The sequence below is a fragment of the Acinonyx jubatus genome, chromosome C1 (assembly GCF_027475565.1).
Source record: "Acinonyx jubatus isolate Ajub_Pintada_27869175 chromosome C1, VMU_Ajub_asm_v1.0, whole genome shotgun sequence".
NCBI classification, from domain to species: domain Eukaryota; kingdom Metazoa; phylum Chordata; class Mammalia; order Carnivora; family Felidae; genus Acinonyx; species Acinonyx jubatus.
This window is the reverse complement of record NC_069381.1, coordinates 50,581,737-50,607,137: the sequence shown is the minus strand read 5'-3', so window position 1 is coordinate 50,607,137 and position 25,401 is coordinate 50,581,737. Positions and strand designations below refer to the sequence as shown.

The 25,401-nt window shown below is 35.0% G+C and overlaps 1 protein-coding gene across 13 annotated transcripts in view; it reads left to right on the top strand.

Annotated features, from left to right (window-relative positions):
• The window catches only part of DOCK7 (dedicator of cytokinesis 7), a 224,653-nt gene that overhangs the window by 159,720 nt on the left and 39,532 nt on the right, over window positions 1–25,401 (top strand). For 7 of the 13 annotated variants that reach the window (XM_027059012.2, XM_027059011.2, XM_053214173.1 and 4 more), the window contains 8 exons: window positions 1,354–1,493; window positions 6,275–6,444; window positions 7,425–7,579; window positions 16,998–17,180; window positions 17,291–17,453; window positions 21,273–21,369; window positions 24,412–24,508; window positions 24,627–24,761. In XM_027059012.2, the coding sequence (XP_026914813.1) occupies window positions 1,354–1,493; window positions 6,275–6,444; window positions 7,425–7,579; window positions 16,998–17,180; window positions 17,291–17,453; window positions 21,273–21,369; window positions 24,412–24,508; window positions 24,627–24,761 (1,140 nt within the window). The remainder of the gene's footprint in view (window positions 1–1,353; window positions 1,494–6,274; window positions 6,445–7,424; window positions 7,580–16,997; window positions 17,181–17,290; window positions 17,454–21,272; window positions 21,370–24,411; window positions 24,509–24,626; window positions 24,762–25,401) is intronic. The other 6 variants (XM_027059014.2, XM_027059013.2, XM_027059010.2 and 3 more) reach the window with 1 other exon arrangement.

Sequence of the window (25,401 nt, the reverse complement as noted above, 5' to 3'; positions counted from 1 at the left end):
CATGTGAGTGAATTCACTTATATAAGCCTTTTAGATATTTTCACAAGATGGGTTTTCTTGAAGCAGATGCAAGGTTGTCTTGAGCTTGGGATGGAAGATGTTAAATAGGGATCAATACCTGTGAAAGGAAAAAAAGTGAAGCATAATTTAGCAAAGAAAGAAGTCAAACTGCAGTGCATTCCTGGGAAAGTCCTGCCTACCTCTCTTGTACCTAGGTAACCCAAAGGAAACCAGATGGATGTTCATAGGGTTTTACTGGGTACAACTGACTTCTAACAGCTAGTAGTTTCTCTCAAGGCAAAAAAAGGTTGTTGTAGCAATTATTATGTATCTTATCATACAGATGGAGATTAAAGGATTTTGTGGCTTTAGTATCAGAGAAGCCTGGTTCAATCTCAGATGTTTGATAGAAAAAAAATTTTAACTTTATTTACATTGGAAAACATCAGAGAGCACCCACAACTTTTCATTGTACCTTTATGAAAAGTCTTAGGGATTGGCCTATTTTCACATACTCTTTTACCTGGCTAGCATACACTTCTTCCTAGAGTGGATAAGGCTAGTGTTTTGCTTTCTTCCCACATCCTCTGCCAAAGATGTGGCCACACAGTGAAGAACAAATTAATCGTAAGTACTGTTCCTAAAACCTGTAATGAAACACAGTTGTTTATACCTAACTCCCCCCTTGAACATCTCATTCAGCCAAGAAATTAATAGAATGTCTTCCATTATCTTGTTCCCTACTTTCTTATCTACATATATTTTTCAGATTCCAATGGGTGACAGAGACCTCACTGTTTCTGGGGTAGGGGTAGGCAAGAATAATTTTATATACTTACTAGCAAGATGATTTCTCTATAGAGAAATCTGAAACCTTTTGTTCTGAAAAATATCACATGGATGGTCTTGAATGTGGATTAGAGGGAGATGAGATTGTAAACACTCTTGCCTTGAACTGTGTCTTGGAGGGATGCTATTTGCAGTATTAAAAATCTTTTAAAAACTCAATAATACGTCATTTGGATTAAGTTACTTTTTTCTCCTTCAGGTATGATACTGAAACATTAAGTGGCTAAAAGAATAAAGGGAAAAAAAACAGTTGGAAAAGTTTCAGTATGAGAAAAGGGAAATTGAAAGTAATTAAAAGTGTTTTTTTTCATCATAGTCTCCTGTACGAAAAATAGGAGCAGTTACTTTTTCCAGTGTGAATAATAGTAATGTAAAATAAACTACCCTACACAAAGTGTATCTCATATTGAGATAATGCTCGTACTGCATTTGTTGTAATGATCTGTCTGTAGGATGTTCTGTTGCACAGCTATTATTGTTTTGTCCTACCTCACTCCCAAACAGAGTTCTGGATTTTCCACAAACGTACAAGACCAGAAGATTGCAAATATGTTTGAATTGTCTGTGCCTTTTCGCCAACAGCATTATTTGGCAGGACTTGTGTTAACAGAGCTGGCTGTCATTTTAGACCCTGATGCTGAAGGGTAAGTAGACTAGTTTTTGCCTTGTAGAATATCAGTTTGATTTTGGATAATGGTACAGAAGTATCACACCGATACTTCTAAGAATCAAAAGAATACTCTGCACCACTTGTAATTTACTTCTGTATTTACTAAGTTCCATACCCATGTTATTTTTGCATTTCATTGATTTTAAGAAAGCCATTTTTTCATACTTTATCAATCTCCGAATTTGAGGTTTGTCTTGAACTCAGTGGCGTATTGTGGTTTATTTGGTAGCATTTCCCCCCCTTCTTAATGGTTATACAAAATATTTGTGCATATTAGTGGGTTAACTCATAGATTTATTGGTATATACAGTAGACACATTTCAATTGAGGAAAATGGTCTGGTTTTCTATTTGATTCCTTGTACAGAAAATGTGTCATTTGCCATCATACTATATAGCATTTTATTTCAAACTTTGTCCTATAAACAAATGTCTTTAGGTTTTAAGAACTTCCAAAGTTGTGTACACTTCTGTAGAATTTTTGGAAATTGATACAGTAAGGAAAGGGCATATTGTCTGGTGATTTGAATTTATAGAAATAGCTTGAGTATTATGGTGCAGCTTCCCTATAGGGTATTTCTATCTTAATAGTTATTGTTAAAAATTTCCATGATCATTATTCCTTTGGATAATAATTCCTTTTTTATCCTCATAATAGGATCTTTAGGAGTTTTTTTTTTTTCTTAATTCTTATTTAAATTCCAGTTAACATACATTGTAATATTAGTTTCAGGTGTACAATATAGTGATTCAACACTTGATACAGCACCCGGTGCTCATCACAACAAGTGCACTCTTTAATCCCCATCACCTCTTCCACCCCTCCCCACACACATCCCCTCTCTGGTAACCATCAGTTTGTTGTACAGAGTTAAGAGGCTGGGTTTTTTTTGTTTATCTTTTTATCTTTATTTGTTTTGTTTGATAAATTCCACCTATGTGTGAAATTGTATGTTATTTGTCTTTCTTTGACTTATATCGTGTAGTTTTTTTGTTTTTTTTTTAAGTTTATTTTTGAGAGAGAGAGCATGAGCAGAGGAGGGGCAGAGAGAGAGAAAGAGAGGGAGGGAGAGATAGAATCCATGGGGCTTAAACTAACAAACCATGAGTTCATGACCTGAGCCAAAATCAAGTGTTGGATGCTTAACCTGAGCAACCCAGGCACCCCTCACTTAGCTTAATACCCTCCAGATCCAGCCATGTTGTTGCAAATGGCAAGATTTCATTCTTTTTTATGGCTAATATGCCATTGTGTGTGTGTGTGTGTGTGTGTGTGTGTGTGTGTGTGTGTGTATCTGTCATCTTATTTTTTTTCTTCTCAAAAATGTATATTTTTTCAATATATACACACACACGTATATGTATACATATGTATATACGTATACGTATGCATATATATATATATATTATATATCTTCTTTATCTGTTAATGGATGATTGCTTCGATATCTTGGCTATTGTGAATAGTGCTGCAATAAACACAGGTGTATATATCTTTTTGAATTAGTGTTTTCATATTCTTTGGGTAAAATCCAGACTTTTCTTTTCTTTTCTTTTCTTTCTTTTCTTTTCTTTTCTTTTCTTTTCTTTTCTTTTCTTTTCTTCTCTTCTCTTCTCTTCTCTTCTCTTCTCTTTTCTTTTTTTTTTTTTTGAGAGAGAGAGAGAGAGAGAGTGTGTATGGAGGGGCAGAGGGAAAGGAAAAGAGAGAATTTCAAGCAGGCTTCACTCCCAGTGCAGAGCCTGACACAGGGCTCGATGTCATGACTGTGTGATGACCTCAGCCAAAGTCAAGAGCTGGATACTTAACTGACTGAGCCACCCAGGCACCCCAAATCCAAACTTTTAATAATGGTCCTCAAAGTCCTATTTACCTGGCTTTTGTGTACTTCTGCCACTGTCTTCCCTACCCACATCCTAAAATCTAGCCATCCCAGTCTTTCTTTCTGTTTCTTTAATGTGCCAAAGTCATTCACACCTTAGGGTATTTGCACTTGGTTCTTTTCTCTGCCTGAAGCATTGCTCACATTACTCTATGACTGTCATGTACCCATTTGCTCTTTGTGATTCTTCAGGTCTCCACTCAAATAGCATCTTCTCAGGCTTTCACTGACCATCCAGGCAAAATTAGAGCCACATTACCTTGCCACAATCATTCTTAAACATGTAGCCCTCTTTTATTTTCTACAAAACACTTATATGAAATTTGCTGCTTAATTTCGGTCTTCTCCCTTTAGAGTGTGATTTCGTGAGAGCATGCACTTGATCTTTCTTTTTCACTACCATCCTTCCAATGCCTTAGAATTGTGTCTAGTACAAAGTGGATGAATACATATGCATAAATAGATATTAATTCAATGAATGAGTGACTAAGAGACTTAGATCCCATCTCTAAATTTTATATTCTTTAATGGTATATAGCTAAAATACAGCATACAATGTCTTAGATCCTTGAGAGGAATGCTTTTTTACTTCATTTGCTTACTAATGAGAATAATTTTTTGAGTGGCAATAATATGTTTTAAAACCAAAGAGTTGCTCCCTAGAAACTTTCATTATAGTTAGAAAATCAAGACTGTGAAACCATACACTATGATTAAATGCTAATTTTGTAGCATAGACATAGTTCTATAGAACATGAATACCTTTACTACTGCATTTGTGACACTGAATTATTTTCGTGTCTGTTGCTATTCAAACTCTTTAAAAACAGGGACCATGTCTTACCCTAACACGTAGAATAGGATGTTGCAGGTCCTGCATAAACATATATTTAATAGTTGCATATGATTAAGTAATGTAGACATATGGAAAAGCTTCATGAAGATGAGTGGGTTATAGGTGGGTTGAAGTCGGTCTGGTAGCTGCAGACAGCTAAAGAATATGCACCCAGGTTTGGCAGTCATCACTGGTAATGAAAAAATTCACAAGGGAGAACATAAAAAGCAAATGACCAGAATCTGAGATTTGGATGAAATGAGAGAGAGTATGAGGAAGGTTTGGAACTATTTGGAGAAAATACTGAGAAGAAAAAAGATAAGATGACAGTGTCGAGTAGATAACTGGAGAATAAAATCTGAGATATGTCATTTAGATGTGTTTCTGGACAGTGTTTAAAACTACACTTTCTGAATAAAAATCTGGAAAGAAGAAAAATCTCCAGCTTGATTTCATATATAGCAATGTAAAGTGGCAGATAAGATTAAGGACTCTGGAGTAAGACTACCTGGTTTCCAATCCCAGCTTTGAAATTGGCTATGTGATCTAAAAAGTGATAAAAGCTAGTATATACTGCAGAAGGCAGTGTGCAAGATAGTGTGCTAATAAGTATGTTACATAAACTACGCAACTTAATTCTCACAGCTGCCTTATGAGGTAGGTAATTACCCTCATATCTTATGTAGGGAAACAAGTTAAATATCTAAAAAATTATTTAGCTATTAAATGATAAAGCTATTACAGTGCCATGTGTAAACATTCAAACTGTTAGTTTCAAAAAAAAAGGGAGTAGGGGGCTTATATATTTAAATTTAATTTAAATTTTAAATATTTAAATTAAATTTAATTTTGTTTAATAAAAGCATACATTTATTTAAATAATTAAAAATCAAATAAAGTTTCTAAATTTATTTAAAAATTCCATTTACTAGGAAGTAAGCACATGCTATGGACTGTATATTCAGGAAGTTTATTACTGGCGAAATTATTATAGTAGTTTATTGCGAAGGGATACTATATAAGCTAGAGGAAACTAGTTTTAAGTAAACTTGTATTTTCAACATAGGAAAGTCTCATTTGAAAGAAAGAGGGAAGAGTTTATGAGGGGGGCATTGAAGCTATTGAAGAAACATGCGGTTCATTGAACATAATGCAGAAATTTCCTTTTGAGAGAAGATACAACTTTTTCTGAGACAGAAGGAATGATGGAGATACAAAGGTGCAGATGTGTTAAAAGATCTGGCCAGAGCAAATTCTGAATGGTTTTTCTTTACTAAAAGACAGAAGTTGGAGGTAAAGTCTTATCCTCATACTGATGGTGATAGGCTGCAGGGGAGAGAATGAGATGTGACACCACTGCCAGGTGCTGCCTTAAGAGTGCCTATGGAAGTTGGCTGAATGTTTAATTAGAATAGTTGGCATAGTCAAAGCACCTTTAACATAAAAAGAGGCAAAAAAAAAAAAAAAAAAGTGACGATGAGTATTTTAGCCCAGTTGAAACTGAAGGGATTGGGAAGGTGCAGGGCCTGAATGAGGTAGAATGAGCAAGGAAGTTGACTTTCAAAAGAGACATCAAAGGCAACTCTCGAGCCTATGGACTGCATAATCCATTAAGTAGAGGATTTTTCTATTAGAAAAAGGAAATAAAAGTTTAGTTTTGGTAAATGTAAACTTTTGGTAAAAGATCTAATTTGAAATAAAATTTGAAGCTACTTATTATTTACTTTTTGTTTTTTGTTTTAAAATATAACCAGACTGTTCGTATTCAATATGAGTATGTACTAATAAGGAGATAATGTAAAAACACTCAGATTTACTCCTCAGTGAATTTGTTTAGCATTTCTTTTTTCCCCTCTATCCTTACTTTACACAGACATTTGTTAATTTTATGAGAAATGTTTTATAGAAAGACATGCAAATATATGGCAAAGTTTAAGTTAAAATTAACTCAGTACCATGACTTATTATTTGCTTTAACGATATTTACTAATCTCTGTGACCTTACTGCTGCTGCTTCTTCTTCATCTTCTTTTTAAAATAGACTGTTTGGATTGCACAAGAAAGTCATCAATATGGTACACAATTTACTATCCAGTCACGACTCAGACCCACGGTACTCTGACCCCCAGATAAAGGCTAGGGTGGCCATGTTGTATCTACCTCTGATTGGCATTATCATGGAAACTGTTCCTCAGCTGTATGACTTTACAGGTACTTAGTATATTTAAAACAAATTTTTAAAGAAAATCTCAGTGTTTAAAAATACTAGAAATAGCTCGAGGATAAAGATCTTATTTTAGGGAAAGAATTATAAGAAAATGTACACTGACATAAGTAAACTATAAATATTTAACCATATTACTGAAAAGCTTTTGATTATGTGAGAGAATTCACTGCAAACTTTTCTTAACTGGTTCTTAAGATGAATTTTAATGATATAAGACATTTCTGTACCTACCTATTAGAAAATAGGATTTTTGGTATGAGACTATACTGTTCATCTGAAGAAAATATGTAAGAAAACTTGACAGATGTCTACCACCTTCAGTCACAATTTTATTCATATATAAGACTGAAATTAATATTCCCCTGAATATCAAGAATTATGTTTATCATTAATACTGGGTTTATAAGTTGAAGTTCCGTTGCTTTTTAAAACCTAGAACTCACAAAATTTTATTGCTCTTGCTTTCCATATTTATAATTTACTTGCCCTAAAGGAAATACTGTAGTTTGCATTTAAATTAACATTTAACCTGATAAAGTACTTCCAGTTCAATAAAATAAAAACAGACATTTACTAAGTACCTAATACATATTAAGAACTTCAACAGAGCTGGTGATACAAAGATAACCAACTCCATGCCTTTATGGGACTGGTTCTTGAGTGTTCAACCAGTATTTTGATCGCTAAAATGGGCTTTTTTTATTTGAAGGCAGAAATGTTTATATTATTATATCTTCTTTTACTAGCAAGTTAAAGTTCTCTACAAAACTACACATTATTGTTGTAGGAATGGGTTAATGTTTAAAATATTGTCTAAAATAAGTAAATCTAATGATAAATACTACATCTTAATAGGTTTTTCCTTTAAAGGGTAATGGAGAATAGGAAAGGAAATTGCATGCTCAGTAACCATTAATTAACCTAAATGGAATTTTATTTATTTATTTTGGGATGATTTTTCCAGAAACTCACAATCAAAGAGGAAGACCAATTTGTATAGCCACTGATGACTATGAAAGTGAGAGCGGAAGCATGATAAGCCAGACAGTTGCCATGGCAATTGCAGGAACATCAGTCCCTCAGCTAACCAGGCCTGGCAGTTTCCTCCTCACATCATCGGTAAGAACAACCCTCCTGCAGAAGTTTTTTCCCGGAAAGACAGATACTTACAAGGATATCCTCTTAAATAACTGAGGTTATTGTATTAACTGATGCAAAAGTACTGTGAGTTTTATTTGTGGAAACATTAAGGTTCTGCGTATCTTATACTAAGTTGTTTTAAAAATTATTAATACCTCAAGGTTTATGGTATAGAGCTGTGTATTCTGTCATTCAAAATTTGAAAGTTGCCTTATTGTATATAGCCTATTTTCTTTCTTTTCTTTCTTTCTTTTTTAATGTTTGTTTATTTTTGAGAGAGAGGCAGAGCGTGAGCAGGAGCGAGGCAGAGAGAGAGGGAGACACAGAATCCGAGGCAGGCTCCAGTCTCTGAGCTGTCAGCACACAGCCTGACACAGGGCTTGAGCTCATGAACCACGAGATCATGACCTGAGCCAAGGTCAGACGCTTAACCAACTGATCCACCCAGGTGCCCCTATTTTCAAAATCCATTTTATTCTTTATCAACCCTAAGAAATATTCTCACTGTTTAGCGATTGAAAATATTTTTTTTAATCTGTTAAAATTTATTCTGTTTCATGTTTAAGAAAATTGATAGGTTCTCTGCCCCTGTAATTTCCCCCCTTAAGGAACAAAGGATATGGGAGCAGAGAGGAAACAAACAGTAGACCAAGATCAAGTTCTTAAAGTTTCAAATGACGTTCTTTCAGAAAAATGCAATAATACTTATGGAAGCTAGCCTGTTGACTTAGTTTTATTGAGATAATTTACATATCAAAAGATTCATCCATTTTAACTGTACAATTTCATGGTTTTTGATATATTTACAGATGCAGCCATCACTACAATCTAAGTTTAGAATATTTCCCCATAAAGAACCCTGAGGCCTGTTCTGTAGCCACTCCCTATTTCCTCTCAGCCCTAGGCAGCACCTAGTCTACTTTATATCTATCTAGATTTGCCTATTCTGGACATTTCATATAAATAAAATTACATACTGTGATCTTCTATGTCTAGCTTTTTTCCTAAACATAATATTTTTGTGATTCAGCCATGTTGTAATGTATATCAGCACTTCCTTTTTTTTTTAATTGCCGAATAATACTCTTTTGTATTGATATACCAGATTTTCATCCATTTATCAGTCGATGATCATTTGGATCCTTTTCCCTTTTTGACTGTTAGGAATGATGCTACTGTGAACATTTGTATACATGTCTTTGTGTACACATATGTTTTTGTTTCTCTTAGGTAGATATCTAGAAGTGGATTTGTTGGGTCATCTGGTATCTCTGTGTTTAACATTTTTGGAAACTTCGGAATTTTCAAAGTGGCTGCACCATTTTACATTCTCACCAACAATAAATTAAGATTCCTGTTTCTCATATCCTCACCTACCTTTGCTATTATCTCTTTTTTTTATTATAACCACCTTGGTATAGAGTAGTATCTCACTGACGTTTTTGATTTGCATTTCCCTAATGTCTACTGATGTTGAGCATCTTCGTTTGCTTATTGAGACATCTTTTTCGTATGTCTTATTTAGAGAAAAGTTCATTCATATTCTTTGCCAGTTTAGTATTGTGTTACTTCCTTGTTATTGAGTTAAAAGGATTTTTTTTATATATTGAGTACAAATCCCTTATCAGATATGTGATTTGCAAATATTTTCTCCTGTTCTGTGGATTTTCTATTTGCTTTGTTGATTGTGTCATTTGAAGTGCACACGTTTTTAATTTTGATGAATTCAATTTATCAACTTTCTTTTGTCCCTTGTACTTTATATATTATTTTGTATGTATAACATCAAAAGTACTTGTACAATTAACAATTGTATAACAATAAAAGAAACAATAATGTACCCACCACCCAACTTCAGAAATAGAACATTGCAAATTCCTTGGAAGTTCCCAGTCTGCCCTCAATCCAATCCCTCCTCTCAGAAGGACCACTGTGCACCATTTTGTTGACCATCCTTTTCACTTTTTAAAACTTTTCTTAGGTGAAATATACTATATATTAAAAATTACATGAATCATAAATGTACAAATTTACAAAACATTGTAAAATGAACACCTTTGTAGCCACCTCTCAGGACAAAATATAGAACATTGGCTGCCTTTCAGCCAATTGGATTTTCTTCTCCACCACAGCTATCCACCATGCCACCCTCTATTCTAACTAATTGCTTAATTTTGCTTATTGTTTTACCGTTCAAGTGGGCATCCCTAAATCCTGTAGTTTAATTTTATATTTTTATTATTCATCCATATTATAAAATGTAGCTATAATTTACTGATACGCGTTTCTGTATGACATTCAATTGTCTGACTATATATAAAACTATTTACCTTTTTTTTAACTTATTTTATTCTTGGATGCATGAATGGTTTCTGATTTTGGGTTATTTCAAATAGTAGTCCTATAGATTCCTTTACATGTATCCTGTATGTATATACTTTTATTCAGGATATTTCCTAGGAGTGGAATTTGCTGGGTTATAGAATCTATGTGTATCTTTATTACCAGTATACTTGGGTATTTTCCAAAGGGTTTGTCTCAGTTTATATGTTACCTGTAGTATGAGAGTTCCCATTCCTTCACATGTTCATCAGCATTTAGACTTTTCAGACTTTAGAATTTTTGTCAATCTGTAATTTATAGTTGTATCCCATTTTAGCTTTTGTTTTCCTGAGGGTATGCATTTCTTCATATATATGTTGACAATTTGAATTTTCTCTTTTGAGGTGTCTAGAGTTTTTGCCCAGTTGCCATTTGGTTGTCTGCTGTTGTTTACCATTTGTATGAGTTTTATATGTTCTTGATCAAGCCCGTTATCAATTATAAGTGGCTCAAATACTTCCTTTTTTGTGGCTTGCTTTTATCACACACTGAACAGTGATTTGGTGATTAGAGTTTCTTATTTTAAAATACTTAAGTTTGTCAATCTTTTCCTGTACAGCTAGTGTTTTTTTGTATCTTTAATTTTTTTTCCTGTTTCAAGATTATGAAGATATTCCCTATGTTATTTTTTTTGACCTGATGAGTTTTTTTTTTTGTTTTTTTTTTTTGTTTTTTTTTTAAGGAGAAAGAGTGAGCGAGGAGGGGCAGACAGAGAGGGAGAGAGAGGATCTCAAGCAGGCTCCGTGCTGTCCGCACAGAGACCATTGAGGGGCTCAAGCTCACAAACCATGAGATTATGACCTGAGCCAAAATCAAGAGTCAGATGCTTTAATGGACTGAGCCACCCATGTGCCCCTCCCTATGTTATTTTTTAAATGCTTTTTTGTTCTTTCATTTTAATCCTAAAATTTACCTGGAATTTTTTTATGAACAGTAGAATTTAGGGAGCCAGTTTCGTTCATTTATTTATATTATACCAAATTCTCTCAACACCATTTATTAAAAGATTATTTTCCTTACTCCTCAGGAGTACTATCTATGTATGGTCTGTCATATAGAAAAAAATCCTCATGCAGGGCACTGTTGTGATGAGTACTGGGTGTTCTATGTAAGTGATGAATCACTAAATTCTACACCTGAAACTAATAATTAAACTATATATTAGCTAGCTGGAATTTAGATAAAAGCTTGAAAAAAAAAGAAAAAAATCCTCATGCATATTAAAAAAAATTTCTTGGCTAATTCTTGGCCCTTTGCATTTCTACATAAATTTTAAAATTATCTCATGATGTTTCACTAAAGTAAATAAAAACCGGTGAATCTGTGGGGATTTTGGTTAAGATTGTAATGATTCTGTGAGTTAATTTTGAGGACAATTGATACTTTTACACTACTGAATCTCCTAATCATTGAACATGAAAGGTCTACCTATTATTTAGGCCTTCTTTAATGTCTAGAAATATATACACTTTTATACTTTTCACTAAAAGAGTCCTAGTACATTTTTTGTAGATGTGTTTTTTGGTCTTTGATATTTTTTTACTTTTATAATATTATAAAATTATATAATACATATAATTATATATAATCTTATAAATGTCATATTTTTCAAAAATTATTTTTTCCAACTGTTGATTACTTTCATGTGGAAATGGAATTGATTTTATACAGTGATGTTTATTTTTAGCAGAATTGCTAAACTAATAACATATGTATAGGCTTTTTTTCTACATACACAGTCCAGTCATCTATGAATAGTGGCAGTTTGTTTCTTTCAAGTTTTTCTCATAACTTATTTTATTGGCTAAAACTTCCAGTACAGTTGTTGAATACAAATGGTGATAACATCCTTAAAGGGGAAACTGGAACACTTCATTCTTAAACGTATGTGATGTAGTTTTGGGGATTTTTTGTTTTGGATTTTTTTTTTTTTTTTTTTTTTTAGCAGCTATCCTCTATTACATTATGGACGTTCTCTTCTGTTCCTAGTTTGCTAAGAGTTTTGTTTTTTAATTACAAGTAGTTGAATTTTAATCATGCTTTCTTTGCATCCACTGAGATACTCATGTTATTTTGCCTTTTTTGGTTTTTTTTTCAATGTTTATTTTTGAGAGAGACAGAGCACAAGCAGAGAGGCAGAGAGACAGGGAGACACAAAATCCGAAGCAGGCTCTAGACTTCGAGCTGTCAGCACAGAGTCCAATGCGGGGCTTGAACCCACAAACCATGAGATCATGACCTGAACCGAAGTTGGACACTTAACCAACTGAGCCCCCCAGGCACCTGTTATTTTGCTTTTTAATCTTTTACTGAGGCCCCTTTCAATTGATTTTCTAGTATTAAACCTACCTTCAGTTCCTGAATTAAACCCAGCTTTTTTTCATGATTGTGTATTAATGGATTTTATGTGCTGTAATTTAAGATACGTGTATTTATGTTTGTCAGTAAAATTGCTTGTAATGTTTTTCTCATAATGTTCTTTACAAATTTTGGAATAATGGTTAGGTAAGCCAATTTAAATGAGCCAGGGAATTTGCCCTTTTATGCTGTCTGTAGAGACTTGTTTAAAATTGGAGTTATTTCTTCCTGGAGTATTTGGGGAAATTGTGGGTGAGGCCATCTGTACTTGGAGTTTTCTTTTTTGAAAGTTTAAAAAGTACTGATTTAATTTCTTTAATGACTCTAAGACTGTTGAAGTTTTCTATTTCCTTTTATACTGGTTTCTGTAAATTTTATTCTAATAGAAATTTATTAAAATCTATTGGCATACAAAATTCAAATATCTTCTATAATCTTTTTAGTGTCTATACCATCTGTAGTAAATATAAATGGTTTCATTTATGTGACTGATTTTTTTTGTACATTTGTCTTAAATCAGTCTCAGTAGAAATTTGTGTATATCTTTAGTCTTTATAAAGAACCAATTTGGGTTCTTTTGAATGTTTATCTTCATTATTTAATGTCTTCTACTTTTTTTGCACTTATAGTTTTCTTTCTCTCACTTCTTGGTGGATGTTTAACTTAATAATTTTCATCCTTTCTTCTTTGGTACATATTTTAAGCCTGTATATTTTCCTTTAATTATTGTTTTAGTTACATGCCACAGTTTATATGTAGCATTTTTATTATTCAGTTCAAAATATATCTGAAGTTCATTATGATTATTTTTGTCTTTTATACCCTAAGTTTTTGTTTTAAAATATTTAGTCATAGGAAAATTTCTCATAATCCTTTGTTTCTGATTTTGACCTGATTTCATGATCAGAGAACTTTGTGTAATTTTTCAGTTTGTTATATTTGTTACAGCTGGTTTCATGGTCTTGTATTTAGTCAGTTTTTGCAAATAGCTCATGTATTTGAAAGTGCATATTCTTTAGTGTATTTCAGTGTTCTGTATTTAAAAACTCTTTCACTAGAGTTTTTAAAAGCCACTTAATTTAGGGGCACCTGGGTGGCTCAGTCAGTTAAGCATCCAACTTTGGCTCAGGTCATGATCTCGCTGTTCCTGAATTCAAGCCCTGCATTGGGCTCTGTGCTGACAGCTCAGAGCCTGGAGCCTGCGTCAGATTCTGTGTCTCCCTCTCTCTATCCCTCCCCTGTTCTCTCTCTCTCTCTCAAAAATAAATAATAAAACATTAAAAAATTTTTTTAGGATGCCTGGGTGGCTCAGTCGGTTAAGCGTACAGCTTCGGCTGAGGTCATGATCTCATGTTCATGGGTTCAAGCCCCTCAATGGGCTCTGTGCAGACAGCTCAAAGCCTGGAGCCTGCTTCAGATTCTGTGTCTCCTCTCTCTCACTCTCCTCCATCCGAGCGTTTTCTCTCTCTCTCTCTCTCTCTCTCTCTCTCTCTCAAAAGTAAACATTAAAAAAATTTTTTAACAAAATCCACTTAATTTGATATAACTAAATTTAATGTACTTAACATTCTTTAATTTTACTTCATATTGTCCCACCCCGTATGCCTTTTTGTCTCATTTATTGTTTTTTTTGATTATTTTTTTCCTTTCATTCATTTTCCTTGTTCTATCTTTTTCCTTTCTTCTACTTTAGAAGTTATACATTCTGTTTCTTTTTTTCATTGCATTACAAATCACTGTATACTTCCTTAAATTAAATTCCATCTCATTTAATCATTACCCTTACTTTCACATTGGTTAATAGAAGGATCTTAGAACAGGTTGATTATTTATTTACCTTTCTGCCTACTTAAATGCTATTTTCATGCGTTTTTAATAGTATATATCATTTAAACTTCAAGAGACATTATTATTACTTGTATGGCTATATAAATTTAATTATCATTTAAATTTGCACATGTGTTCACCACTGTATTTGCTTTTTTCCCAAATTTGTGACCTTCCATAAGAAATACTGTATCCTTTAGAATTTTCTGTGCTATGGTGATGAACTTTCTGTGTTTCTTTGAAAAATATCTTTATTTGACCTTCATTCTTAAGGTTTTTATATTTTGTGTTTTTTTGAAATAGCATCTGAGTATCCTGTTTTCTTTCAGCATGCTAAGGGCATTGTCTCCACTGTCTTCTCATTTCCATTACTGCTACTTTTTTTATTTTTAAAGTTCATTTATTTATTTTGAGAGAGAGAAAGAACGTAAGTGGAGAGGGGCAGAGAGAGAGAGAATCCCAATCAGGCTCTGGGGAGCTGCATTTGGGGCTCAAACTCCAGAATGGTGGAATCATGACCTGAGCCGAAGTCAAGAGTTGGTCACTTAACTGACTGCACCACCCAAACACACTTCAATTACTGCTTTAGCTGTGTCTTGGGCGCTTGGGTGGCTCAGTTGGTTAAGCATCTGACTCTTGATTTCAGCTCAGGTCGTAATCTCATGGTTTATGAGATCGAGCCCCACATAGAGCTGTGTGCTGACAGCACGAAGCCTGCTTGGGATTCTCTGTCTCCCTCTCCCTCTCTCTCTCTCTCTGTCTCTGTCTCTCTGTGTGTGCACCTCCCCAGCTCACTCTTAAGTACATGTGCTCTGTCTCTCTCTCTCAAAAATAAGTAAATAAACTAAAAAAACCCCGTTCTCTCTCCCTCTGCCCTTTCCCTTACCCTGCTCATGTTTTCTCTCTCTCTCTTAAAAAAAAAAAAAAAAAAAAAGGTGTTGAACTATTGCTTCTTTAAAGATAATCTGTCTCTCCCGCCACCTCTTTTTTATGATATTCTCCTTAGAATTGGTCTTCTGTGGTTTCATTCTGTTGCATCTAGTTTTGAATTTCTTTATGTTTGTTCTGCTTGGTTTTTTTTTTTTTTTTTTTGGACTTCTTAAATCTGTGGTTCAGCATCTTCAGTTCTGTGAAATTCTAGACTATTATTTGCCCAAATATGTCCTCTTCTTCATTCTGTCTCTCCTCTTTTTATATTCCAGTTAAGCTTATGTTAGTCCTCTTTATTGCATCCTCTGTGTCTCTTCTCTTCTTCTGTATAGTCCATCTTGTTGTTAACCTGTTCTTCACACTGGGTTGTTGTTTTTGATCTATCTTCCAGTTTACTAATTCTCTCCTTAATTCTACCTAATATTACTTTAAATCACTCCATTGAGTTCTTAATTTGGTTATTGTGTGATTTGGTTAAGTGAGTTTATGTAGGTGAATTCACTTATATGTGCAAGCATAGTGAACATAGATAAGTGTTTGATTTCTCTCTGGAGCCACCCTTTCTTCTGCATTTGAATCTCAGGCCTGCTACTTACTGCAAAATACCTGTATAGAATACTTCTCGGTGTCTTAGTTTTCTTTGACTATAAGATGTGGTGAGTAATAATATTTATCTTTTTGGATGGGTGCAAGGGATAAATAAGTTAATATGCACAAAGTGTTCAGTACAGTGCCTAGCACAGAGTAAGCATCATAGAAGAGTCAACTGCTATCATTTTTATCATCTAGGATGGAGGGGAGAGTAAGGTAGTAGTTGAGATCATGACTCCAACAGTTAAGTATGTTAAACTTTCCTTTGTCTTCTCTTCTCAACATCCCTTCCAAGGCTTTCTTATTATTAGTTAGTATATTTACCTAACCAAAGCTTAGAATGTAGTGTAATGGTAAAGAGTATAAGCTTTGGAGTCTGGTTAACCTGGACTAAAATCTTGGCTTAATCTCTAGCTTTTCATTTCCTTACGTTTAAACTAGAAATAACAGTGATTAATACCATCTCAGAAATCATTGTGAGAGTCAAATGAGAAATGATTAGCACAGTGTCTAGCACATCTCAAATGTTCTGTTTTGTCATCATCATCACCGTTAATTGTCATCCTGTATTCTTGTCTATAAAACTAAGATGATACAACCTGCTTGGTGATACTGTTGGAGGACTAAATGAAATAATGTACAGAAAGAGCTTAGCATGATGATTAGAACAGAGTAAATATGGAATAAATGGTATTGTAGACAAGTTTTTATTCCTAATTTTTCATTTTTTTTTCATTTTTTTCATTTTCACATGCTGTATTACAAGTGCAGATTGAAGACTGTAGATAGCACCTTCACCTTATTTCTCTAAGTGAAAGTGCCTTTTATTTACGTATGGTCTAAGACTCTTCCCTTTTGTCAGTGGCCCTTGAGAGGAATCCATGGTTCTTTAAGCCTGATAAACATTTTGTTATTACTATTCTGCTCTATTCTTATACCACTTTATGGAGTCATTTGCTTTTTCTTTTACCATATTATATCAGACATGATGAACATAGATATCTTAGTTTTAATAGTGGATCTGTTATGTTTTTCCCTTGTTTCTTTCAGTGTTTATTGTCTACAGGAAACCCTACCATATAAATTAAAACAATCTTTCAATGCCAGGAAAAGTTATTAAACTTCAGGACCTGAAGTTTAAGGCTCTATATGACTTATTCAAGTATTGTCTAAATCAAATGGTTCTTTTTAAATATTTGATTTTTTAAGCAATTTTTGTTTTATTACAGTTAGAAGAAAACAGTTGACAACCCCAGAAAAGAAATGGCCATTGATCAGTCTGTCTCATTCTACTGTTCTTTATTTTCAGAGTGGTAGGCAACACACTACCTTTTCAGCAGAATCGAGTCGGAGCCTTTTGATCTGTCTACTTTGGGTTCTCAAGAATGCAGATGAGACAGTTCTACAAAAGTGGTTCACAGATCTCTCAGTCCTACAGCTAAACCGGCTATTAGATTTGCTTTATCTCTGCGTATCTTGCTTTGAGTACAAAGTAAGTGATCACTATGCCATTGCAGAGAAAAATGAGAAAGAAAACATAATGTGGAAAAGGAAGAAGGAAATTTCCTCAATGGCTCTTCTTTGCTAATGTTTAAATTTTAGGGAAAGAAAGTGTTTGAAAGAATGAATAGTTTGACCTTTAAGAAATCAAAAGACATGAGAGCAAAGCTTGAAGAAGCTATTCTTGGGAGCATAGGTGCTAGGCAAGAAATGGTGCGCCGAAGCCGAGGACAGCTTGGTACGTACACATTATCTTCTCCTTCTGGTGAGAATTTTTTGTTTCTTTGAAATATTTATTACAATGGTCATTGTTGCAAATCTTCAGTGATTCGACACTTTTTTAAAAAAAGTGTTTTAAATGAAACTCTGAATTAACTTGAATAACCACATCTCTCTAGGGATTCAAGTTCGAGTCCTGAGTAGGGTGAACGTATTTCCTGATTTGTTCTGGACAGTCTCAGTTTATTCCTGTTGTCCTTATGTGATTATGAATAGCATCCCTTATCTTTTAAAATAGACGTTTTAAAAGCAGTTTTAGGTCCATAGCAAAATCGAGCTAACAGTACAGAGATTCCCTGTATACTCCCTAGCACACAGGCATAGCCTTACCTGTTATCAACATCCCTCAGCAGAGTGGTGTACTTCTTAAACAGCTGGTGAACCTGCACTGACACATCATTATCACCCAAAGTCCATAATGGACACTAGGATTCACTCTTAGTTTCATACTTGCTACATTGCATCACTTCTTACTCTTAAAATAAATTTCCTAGTTTGTACAATGAATTAAAATAGCCTGTATTTCAGGGAAAGATATTGTCCCTCAGCCTCAGGTATCAGGGAGAGAAACCAGTTAGTAGCATTTGAGGCCTGTTTCTACTCCCAGATACTGCTATCCTTTAGCCATATAACCTTGGCCAGGTCACTCCATCTCCTCACTTTCCTTTTCCTTATCCGCTTTTGATTGTTTTGGGAATTTAGAAGGTAGTGTAACTAACTGATCTTTCATCATTGTAGTGACCCACGTGTGTTTAAACATTTCGTAAATTCTGAAGTCACAAATAATGACGTTGCTGAGAGCTCCTTAGGGTCAGGGACATGGCCTAGTCACCTGTATACATGACATATGCTAATAGTTCAATGTATATTTGACTTAAAAGAGGAATGCACATTTACATGAATATTTTTAATGTTTTCTGATAAGCCATAAACATAGTGATCATTTATTCAAGTTAACTTAAATATCTTTTATATGCTATTTATGGTTGGAATTTCATAATAATACAGAATCTTTGCCTTTGGAATTAAGAGCACCGTTTGCTTTTTTTCCCCCACTTTAGTTGTATGCAATGTATAGTGTACTTACAGATTTATTATGTACAACAACCTTCTAAAAAAGAATGAAAATGAGGGACCCCTGGGTAGCTCAATCGGTTAAGTGCCTGACTTCGGCTCAGATCATGACCTCACTGTTTGTGGGTTCGAGCCCCACTCTGGGCTGTGTGCTGACAGCTAGGAGCCTGGAGCCTGCTTTGGATTCTGTGTCTCCCTCCCTCTCCCCCTCTACCACCGTGTTCTGTCTCTCAAAAATGAATAAACATTTAAAAAATATATATGAAAATGAACTTTTATTTAGTTCATTTAATTATTACCAAAATCTAATGAAGATTATCTTCAACCTTTAAGTTAAAGAAAATAAAACTCACCAGAGGTAAATAACTTGCCTATGATCATAAACTAAGTGACAGAACCAGGCTCTTTTGACTTCCGATGTAGTGTTCTATATATTCTACTGCACCTCTTTCTAAAGTTTCTTGTTGGAGAGAGTGGCACTGTTAGTAGTATGTTATGTTTTTAAACCTGTAGCCTTGGGACAGTCATCTTTGTTTGAATGTAGAAATTGAAATTCTATATGTAGAATCTAAAGGAAATAAATGAATAAACTCCTAGATACCTCTGTTAGTGGTGCCGTAGGTGTGGGGGGAGAGGAGGGCAGAGAGGATGGAGGTGTCAAGAGGTACAAATGTCCAGTTATAAAATACTTAAGTACTGGGATGTAATGTATAGCCTGGTGACTACAGTTTATACCATATTGTACATTTGAAAGTTACTAAGAGAGTAGGTTTTAAGTTCTCATCATAGGAAAATTATAATATGTGGTAATGGATATTGACTAGATTTAGAGTGGTGATCATTTCATAAATGTATACAGATATTGAATCATATTGTACACCTGAAACGAATATAATGACATACGTCTGTTGTATCTTAATTTTTAAAAAATTGAAGTTCTTAGAAAAATAAGACCTTTGCAATTCTTATTTGAATTTGGACACCCAAGTTATGTCACCCAATGATAGACATTGGGTGATAAGAGATGAGGGACAATTTCATGGGGGGAAGAAAGTTAATGATAAAAATGTAAATAGATCCCAGATATTTGTTTTGTTAACTGGGTAAATACAGGCATATCTTTTTTGTTTTCTTTTACCAAATTTTTTAAAGATAGAGGTTTCATAATAAAAAAAGAGGTGGGAAGAGAAGGAAAGTGAAGGGAAGGGAGAGAAAGCAGAAGACTTATCCAGACATGTCCTTTATTGTGTAGCATATTTGCTTCTCATTATTTTTTTTTTTTTAAGTTTATTTATTTTGAGAGGGAGAGCACATGCACACAAGTGTGGGGAGGGGTAGAGAGGAGAGGAGAGAGTGAGAATTCCAGGCAGGCTCCATGCTGTCAGCTCAGAGCCCAACTTGAGGCTCAATCCCACAACCCTAGGATCATGACCTAAGCCAAAATCAAGAGTTGGATGCTTAACCAACTGAGCCACCCAGGTGCCTCATTTCTCATTATTTTTAAAATTTCTACTTGGACTCTAAATTTTTACTTTCCTTTTTCTTTGCATTCTCCCAACTAATTTAAAATCTCAGGCTTTTCAAAAAGAAGCATTAGTTTTCTAGTTGAAAGTCTGAAGTCATGGCTAATTCCTTCCTTTAAGTGTAAATCTCTCCACAATTCTCAATACCTTCTTCACTTCTGGATTTGTATGAACCAGTTCTGTCACTGCTGCCCCTTCTGGGAGCCCACAGCATTCTGTCTGCTTTCTATCCCAGAAGCCTTGTATGAAAGCCCTCTTCTTTCTCCTGTCCTGTCTTCTGTGGACCAAATAATAATTCCTAATTGTTTTAGGAATCCTTCTTACTTTGTTTCTGTATTAAAGAAAAGCTTACTGAACTTCAGTATTGCCAGACACCTTGTCAACCCTAAACATAAAGGGGTGGACAAAATAGGCATAATCTCCATTCTTAAGTAGCTTATATTCTTGTGATGATAAGTGCTGTGGAGAGAACTAAAGCCAATTAAGAGGAAAGGAAGTGTTGGGGAGTTGGGGAAGACCTTTATGTGGAGGTGATGAATGATTGGTCAATGAAAATTTGTGGGGAGCACAGTCACATAAGAGGAACAACCACTATTACAGAGGTCCTAAATCAGGAGCATATATAGAAAACACACACAAAATAAGTGTGGTGGCATAAGTAGGAGAGAGAGTGTGGTAGGAAATAAGGTCTTATAAGACCCACGTAGGGCCTAATAAGCCATGGTTTAGGTTCAGAGAAAACAGTGTTAGAAAGTTTGCTTATATAAAAGGGCATTTGGTTTTTTTTATATATAATGCAGGTAATATATTTCTGCTATAACTGTTATAAAAATGAAAAAAATTTTTGAGAGAGAGAGAGAGTCAGAGCTTGAGCAGAGGAGGGGCAGAGAGAGAGGGAGACACAGAATCTGAAGCAGGCTCCAGGCTCCAGACTGTCAGCACAGAACCTGATGTGGGTCTTGAACTCAAGAGCCATGAGATCATGACCTGAGCCGAAGTTGGATGCTTAACTGACAGAGCCACCCGGGCGCCCCATAAAACATTTTTAATAAAAAGTACCATCGTTAGTTTTTGCGACCTGTAGTGAGGATAAAATGGCTGTGTATAAAGTTAACATTGTGCAGTATATCTTATATATTTGCAGATATACATATAGGTGGTCCAAATGAAACAGCACTTTAAAAATGGTTTTGAAATTTATTTGACAGAGAGAAGCCCATCTGGAAGTGCCTTTGGAAGTCAAGAAAATCTGAGGTGGAGAAAGGATATGACTCACTGGCGTCAAAACACTGAGAAGCTTGACAAGTAATATAACGTATTTTATGTTACTGATGGGCTTGTTGGATTTCAAATGCAGGAGGAAAATGGCTAATTTTATTGTTTTATATATATATTAGGTATTCAAATCTTAGACAACAAAATAGGTTTAATTTTTTTGATGTCTATTTGTTTTGAGAGAGCGCATGTGTGTGAGTGAGGGAAGGGAGGAGAGAGAGAGAGAGAGAGAGAGAGAGAGAGAGAGAGAGAGAGAGAGAGAGGGAGAGAGAGAGGGAGAGAGAAAATCCTTAGCAGGCTCTGTGCTGACAGCCTCAATCCCATGAACTGTGAGATCATGACCTGAGCCAGAATCGAGAGTCGGACACTTAACCAACTGAGACACCCAGGCGCCCAGTTATATTTAATGTTTAAATTTTAGATTAAAAAATATTTAGGGGAAGAATTTTTCATGTGGTATAGTAAAGCAAAATGTTACCCATTTTGTCTCCAACAACTGTCTCCAAAAATATGCCTTTGAAATACATTCTGCAACAGTTTTTTAATGTAATTTGGGAGTGCACTGAACTTCATATTTCAGGGATCCAAGAATTAGAAAGCTAATCTTTGTCCTCTTGGAGCTTAAAATATAATTAAGAGAAACACAGAAACACTACAGGTCTTCTGTTTCTAGCATGGAGGTAAGCTAGGAACACTAATTGACCCCTACTGCCAAAAACAACTAAAAATGTACTTCCTGAGAGCTTGTACCTAATGAGCTGGACCTTCAGTGTAAGGGGCACCAAAAATAATCCCTTCTTACTGCCCATGTGACCTCAGGTAAAATTGCTTAGCTTGAAACTTGGCATTGAGTCAAGGGGCTGAAATTTTTGTCTTGAGAATTTGTAATTACAAGTTAGGCCTCAAGTAGCTTGACTGGCCCAATAAACTTTGAGAATATGATGACAAGCTCATTCAGGTTTGCCTAGTACTACACCCAGTGTTAGCACTGAATGTTCATCCCAGGGAATCCCTCAGTCCTGTCCTAAAGTAAACCAGGCTGCTCAGTCACGCTACCTGAGGACCATCTTCAGACCAGGCTTTCAAGGATTTTCACAGATAAACTTGCAGAAATACACTGATAGTAACATCATAGACCATAGGAAACACTGCCTTATGCAAGCCAGTAGAGTGAGAAATCACAGACTTGCTACCACATAGATGAGAGTTTGGATTACCAGAAACTGTCGTAGTCTCTTCAGGCTGTAACAAAATAGAACACAGTGCATTGCTTATAAACAACAGCAATTTATTTCTGACAGTTTTGGAGGCTGGGAATTCCAAGATCATGGCACCTTCAGTTTGATGTCTAGTGAAGGCCCTCATCAGGGTTACAGCAAGAATGCTGTCTTTGGTGGAAGAGCAAGCAGACTCCCTGGGCCTCTTTCATAAAGGCATTAATCCCCATTCATGAGGGCTCTGCCCTGATGACCTAATTACCTTCCAAAGACCCTACCTGCTAATACTATCACCTTGGGCATTAGATTTTTAACATGAATTTTGTGATGACACAAATACTCAGACTATAGCAGGTATTAAATACAATATAAATACTTAAAAATTCTTAAACTTTGAGTATGTCCACTTTTCTCTCCTCGTCTGTTCAAGTCCATTTCTTTATTTTTTGCAGGTGTGTTTTGTTTTTTAGAAATCACAAAGGATAGGGCTGCCAGGTGGCTCAGTCAGTCGAGCATCTGACTCTTGTCTTTGGCTCAGGTCTTGATCTCACGGTTTGTGAGTGCGAGCCCCAAGTGGGGCTCTGCATTGACAGCACAGAGCCTGCTTGGATTCTCTTTCCCTCTCTCTTTGCCCCTCCTCTGCTGGCGTGCACGTGTGCACTTGCTCTCTCTCTCTCTCTAAATAAATAAATAAACTTAAAAAAAAAAAAAGAAATCACAAAGCAGTGAGATGCTATGATATTAGTATATTGCTTTCTTTTGCATTTGTATAATGTGTTTTCTCTGCATGTCTTGCTGTGTTTTAAGGAAGCTTTTTTTTTTTTTTGGTGTTTTCCCGATTCTTTTTGTTTAAACCATCATGTTATTGTCAGGTTTCTTCACAAAATCTTGCTGAAATTTTAAGTTTGAACATATATATATTTCCCAATTTAATTCTAACTATGTTGTATTTTCTCCTTTAATTTATAAAATGTAAATTCATGAACTATTCTCCTAAGTGGTAGTAAAGATTCAGAGGTTTAAACATCCAGAAACTTTGAAAAGTTAACATTTAAAATGTTCTTGTTCTTCCACCTTGATTTATGTGTTTGTTTTGTCTATGTAGGTGTAATTGTTTCTATATCTATCTATCTATCTATCTATCACTACTAAAATAAACGTCAATTTTACCCATAAATCATATGGAGCTATTCTTAATATTACTCTTTATATTTTTAATAAATACTAGTCTTTAAGAAAACCACTTTATTGCATCAGTTTGTTTTGTTTCTATTGAGTGATTCTGTCCAGAGTTTGGGGAAGAGGTAAATCACTTTCTGTATCAAAATTGCTGTATCAAAAATCTATAGCAAAATTTTTTTCTATTTTTGATAACAAAAATACTGAGAAATTAGGTGACAATTTGGAAAAAAATAAGTACTTTTATCCTAAGTAAATATGTCGAAAATCCTTGAAGGAGTGAGATGAACACTAAACATTTTGAGTATTGCTTTACATGAAGCAGCCCTAAATACAAGCCCACATAGCACCACCTAGTGTCTGTGCCATTGAGAATAAAAAATATGCTCCTGCGTTTGCCACATCTCTGAAAGCTAAACATTTGTTTTCAGTGGTATTGTAGAATTACAATGGGATGTGAAAATCTGTACTGACGTGGTTGACAAAATGTAGGGTAAAAGAAAACACTTATAATGTGTAAAATAATTGTCTTTTTATTCTCTTACAAGTTTTCTTTAAGGCAAATACTGACAAATGGTTCCAAGTTTTTTATTTCTATGTATCTTTAAGTCTTTTTTGAATTGTGGATCTATTGGCTCTTTTAAAAGGTAAATATACTTATAATATTTTGTATTAGATCAAGAGCAGAGATTGAGCATGAAGCACTGATTGATGGAAATCTGGCTACTGAAGCAAACCTAATCATTTTGGATACATTAGAGATTGTTGTCCAGGTAAGAACACAAACAAGAAGGATTTAAAGTATAGATTTGGTGAATTGGGGTTGTACAAAAAACATTTATTGAGCCATAATTCATCTATTTTTAAAATTTATTTATTTTTAAATTGCAGACAGTTTCTGTAACAGAATCCAAAGAGAGCATCCTTGGTGGGGTGCTAAAAGTCCTACTGCATAGCATGGCCTGTAACCAAAGTGCAGTTTATCTACAACACTGTTTCGCTACACAGAGAGCCCTGGTTTCAAAGGTAGGTTATTTTTGTACCTTCAGTCTTGTCCAACTTGGCTTTCTTTCTTTATATTGTCTAAGATCGTTTAACACTCCTTGGTTAATATAGTAAAAATTTTAAGGGGTGCCTGGGTGGCTCAGTCGGTTGAGCTTCTGACTTTGGCTCAGGTCATGATCTCACGGTTTGTGACTTCGTGCCCCGCATCAGGCTCTGTGCTGACAGCTCGGAGCCTGGAGCCTGCTTCAGATTCTTTGTCTCCCTCTCTCTCTGCTCCTCCCCTGCTCACATGCTGTCTCTCAAAAATAAATAAAGATTAAAAAATTGAAAAAAAATTTTAATAATAACCTAAGACCCATGATTCTTTTTTGCCTCTCTTCTACTAGTTGCCTTTTCAGTTCTCTCTTATTTGGATCACTTGTAACCAGTTTGGGGCTTAAAAAACAGTAGTTTTGGGGGCACCTGAGTGGTTTAGTCAGTTAAGTGTCTGACTTCAGCTCAGGTCACGATCTCACAGTTTGTGAGTTCGAGCCCTGCGTCGGGCTCTCTGTTGGTGGCTTGGAGCCTGGGGCCTGCTTCGGGTTCTGTGTCTCCCTCTCTCTCTGCCCCTTCCCTGTTCACGCTCTTGTCTCACTCTCTCTCAAAAATAAACATTAAAAAA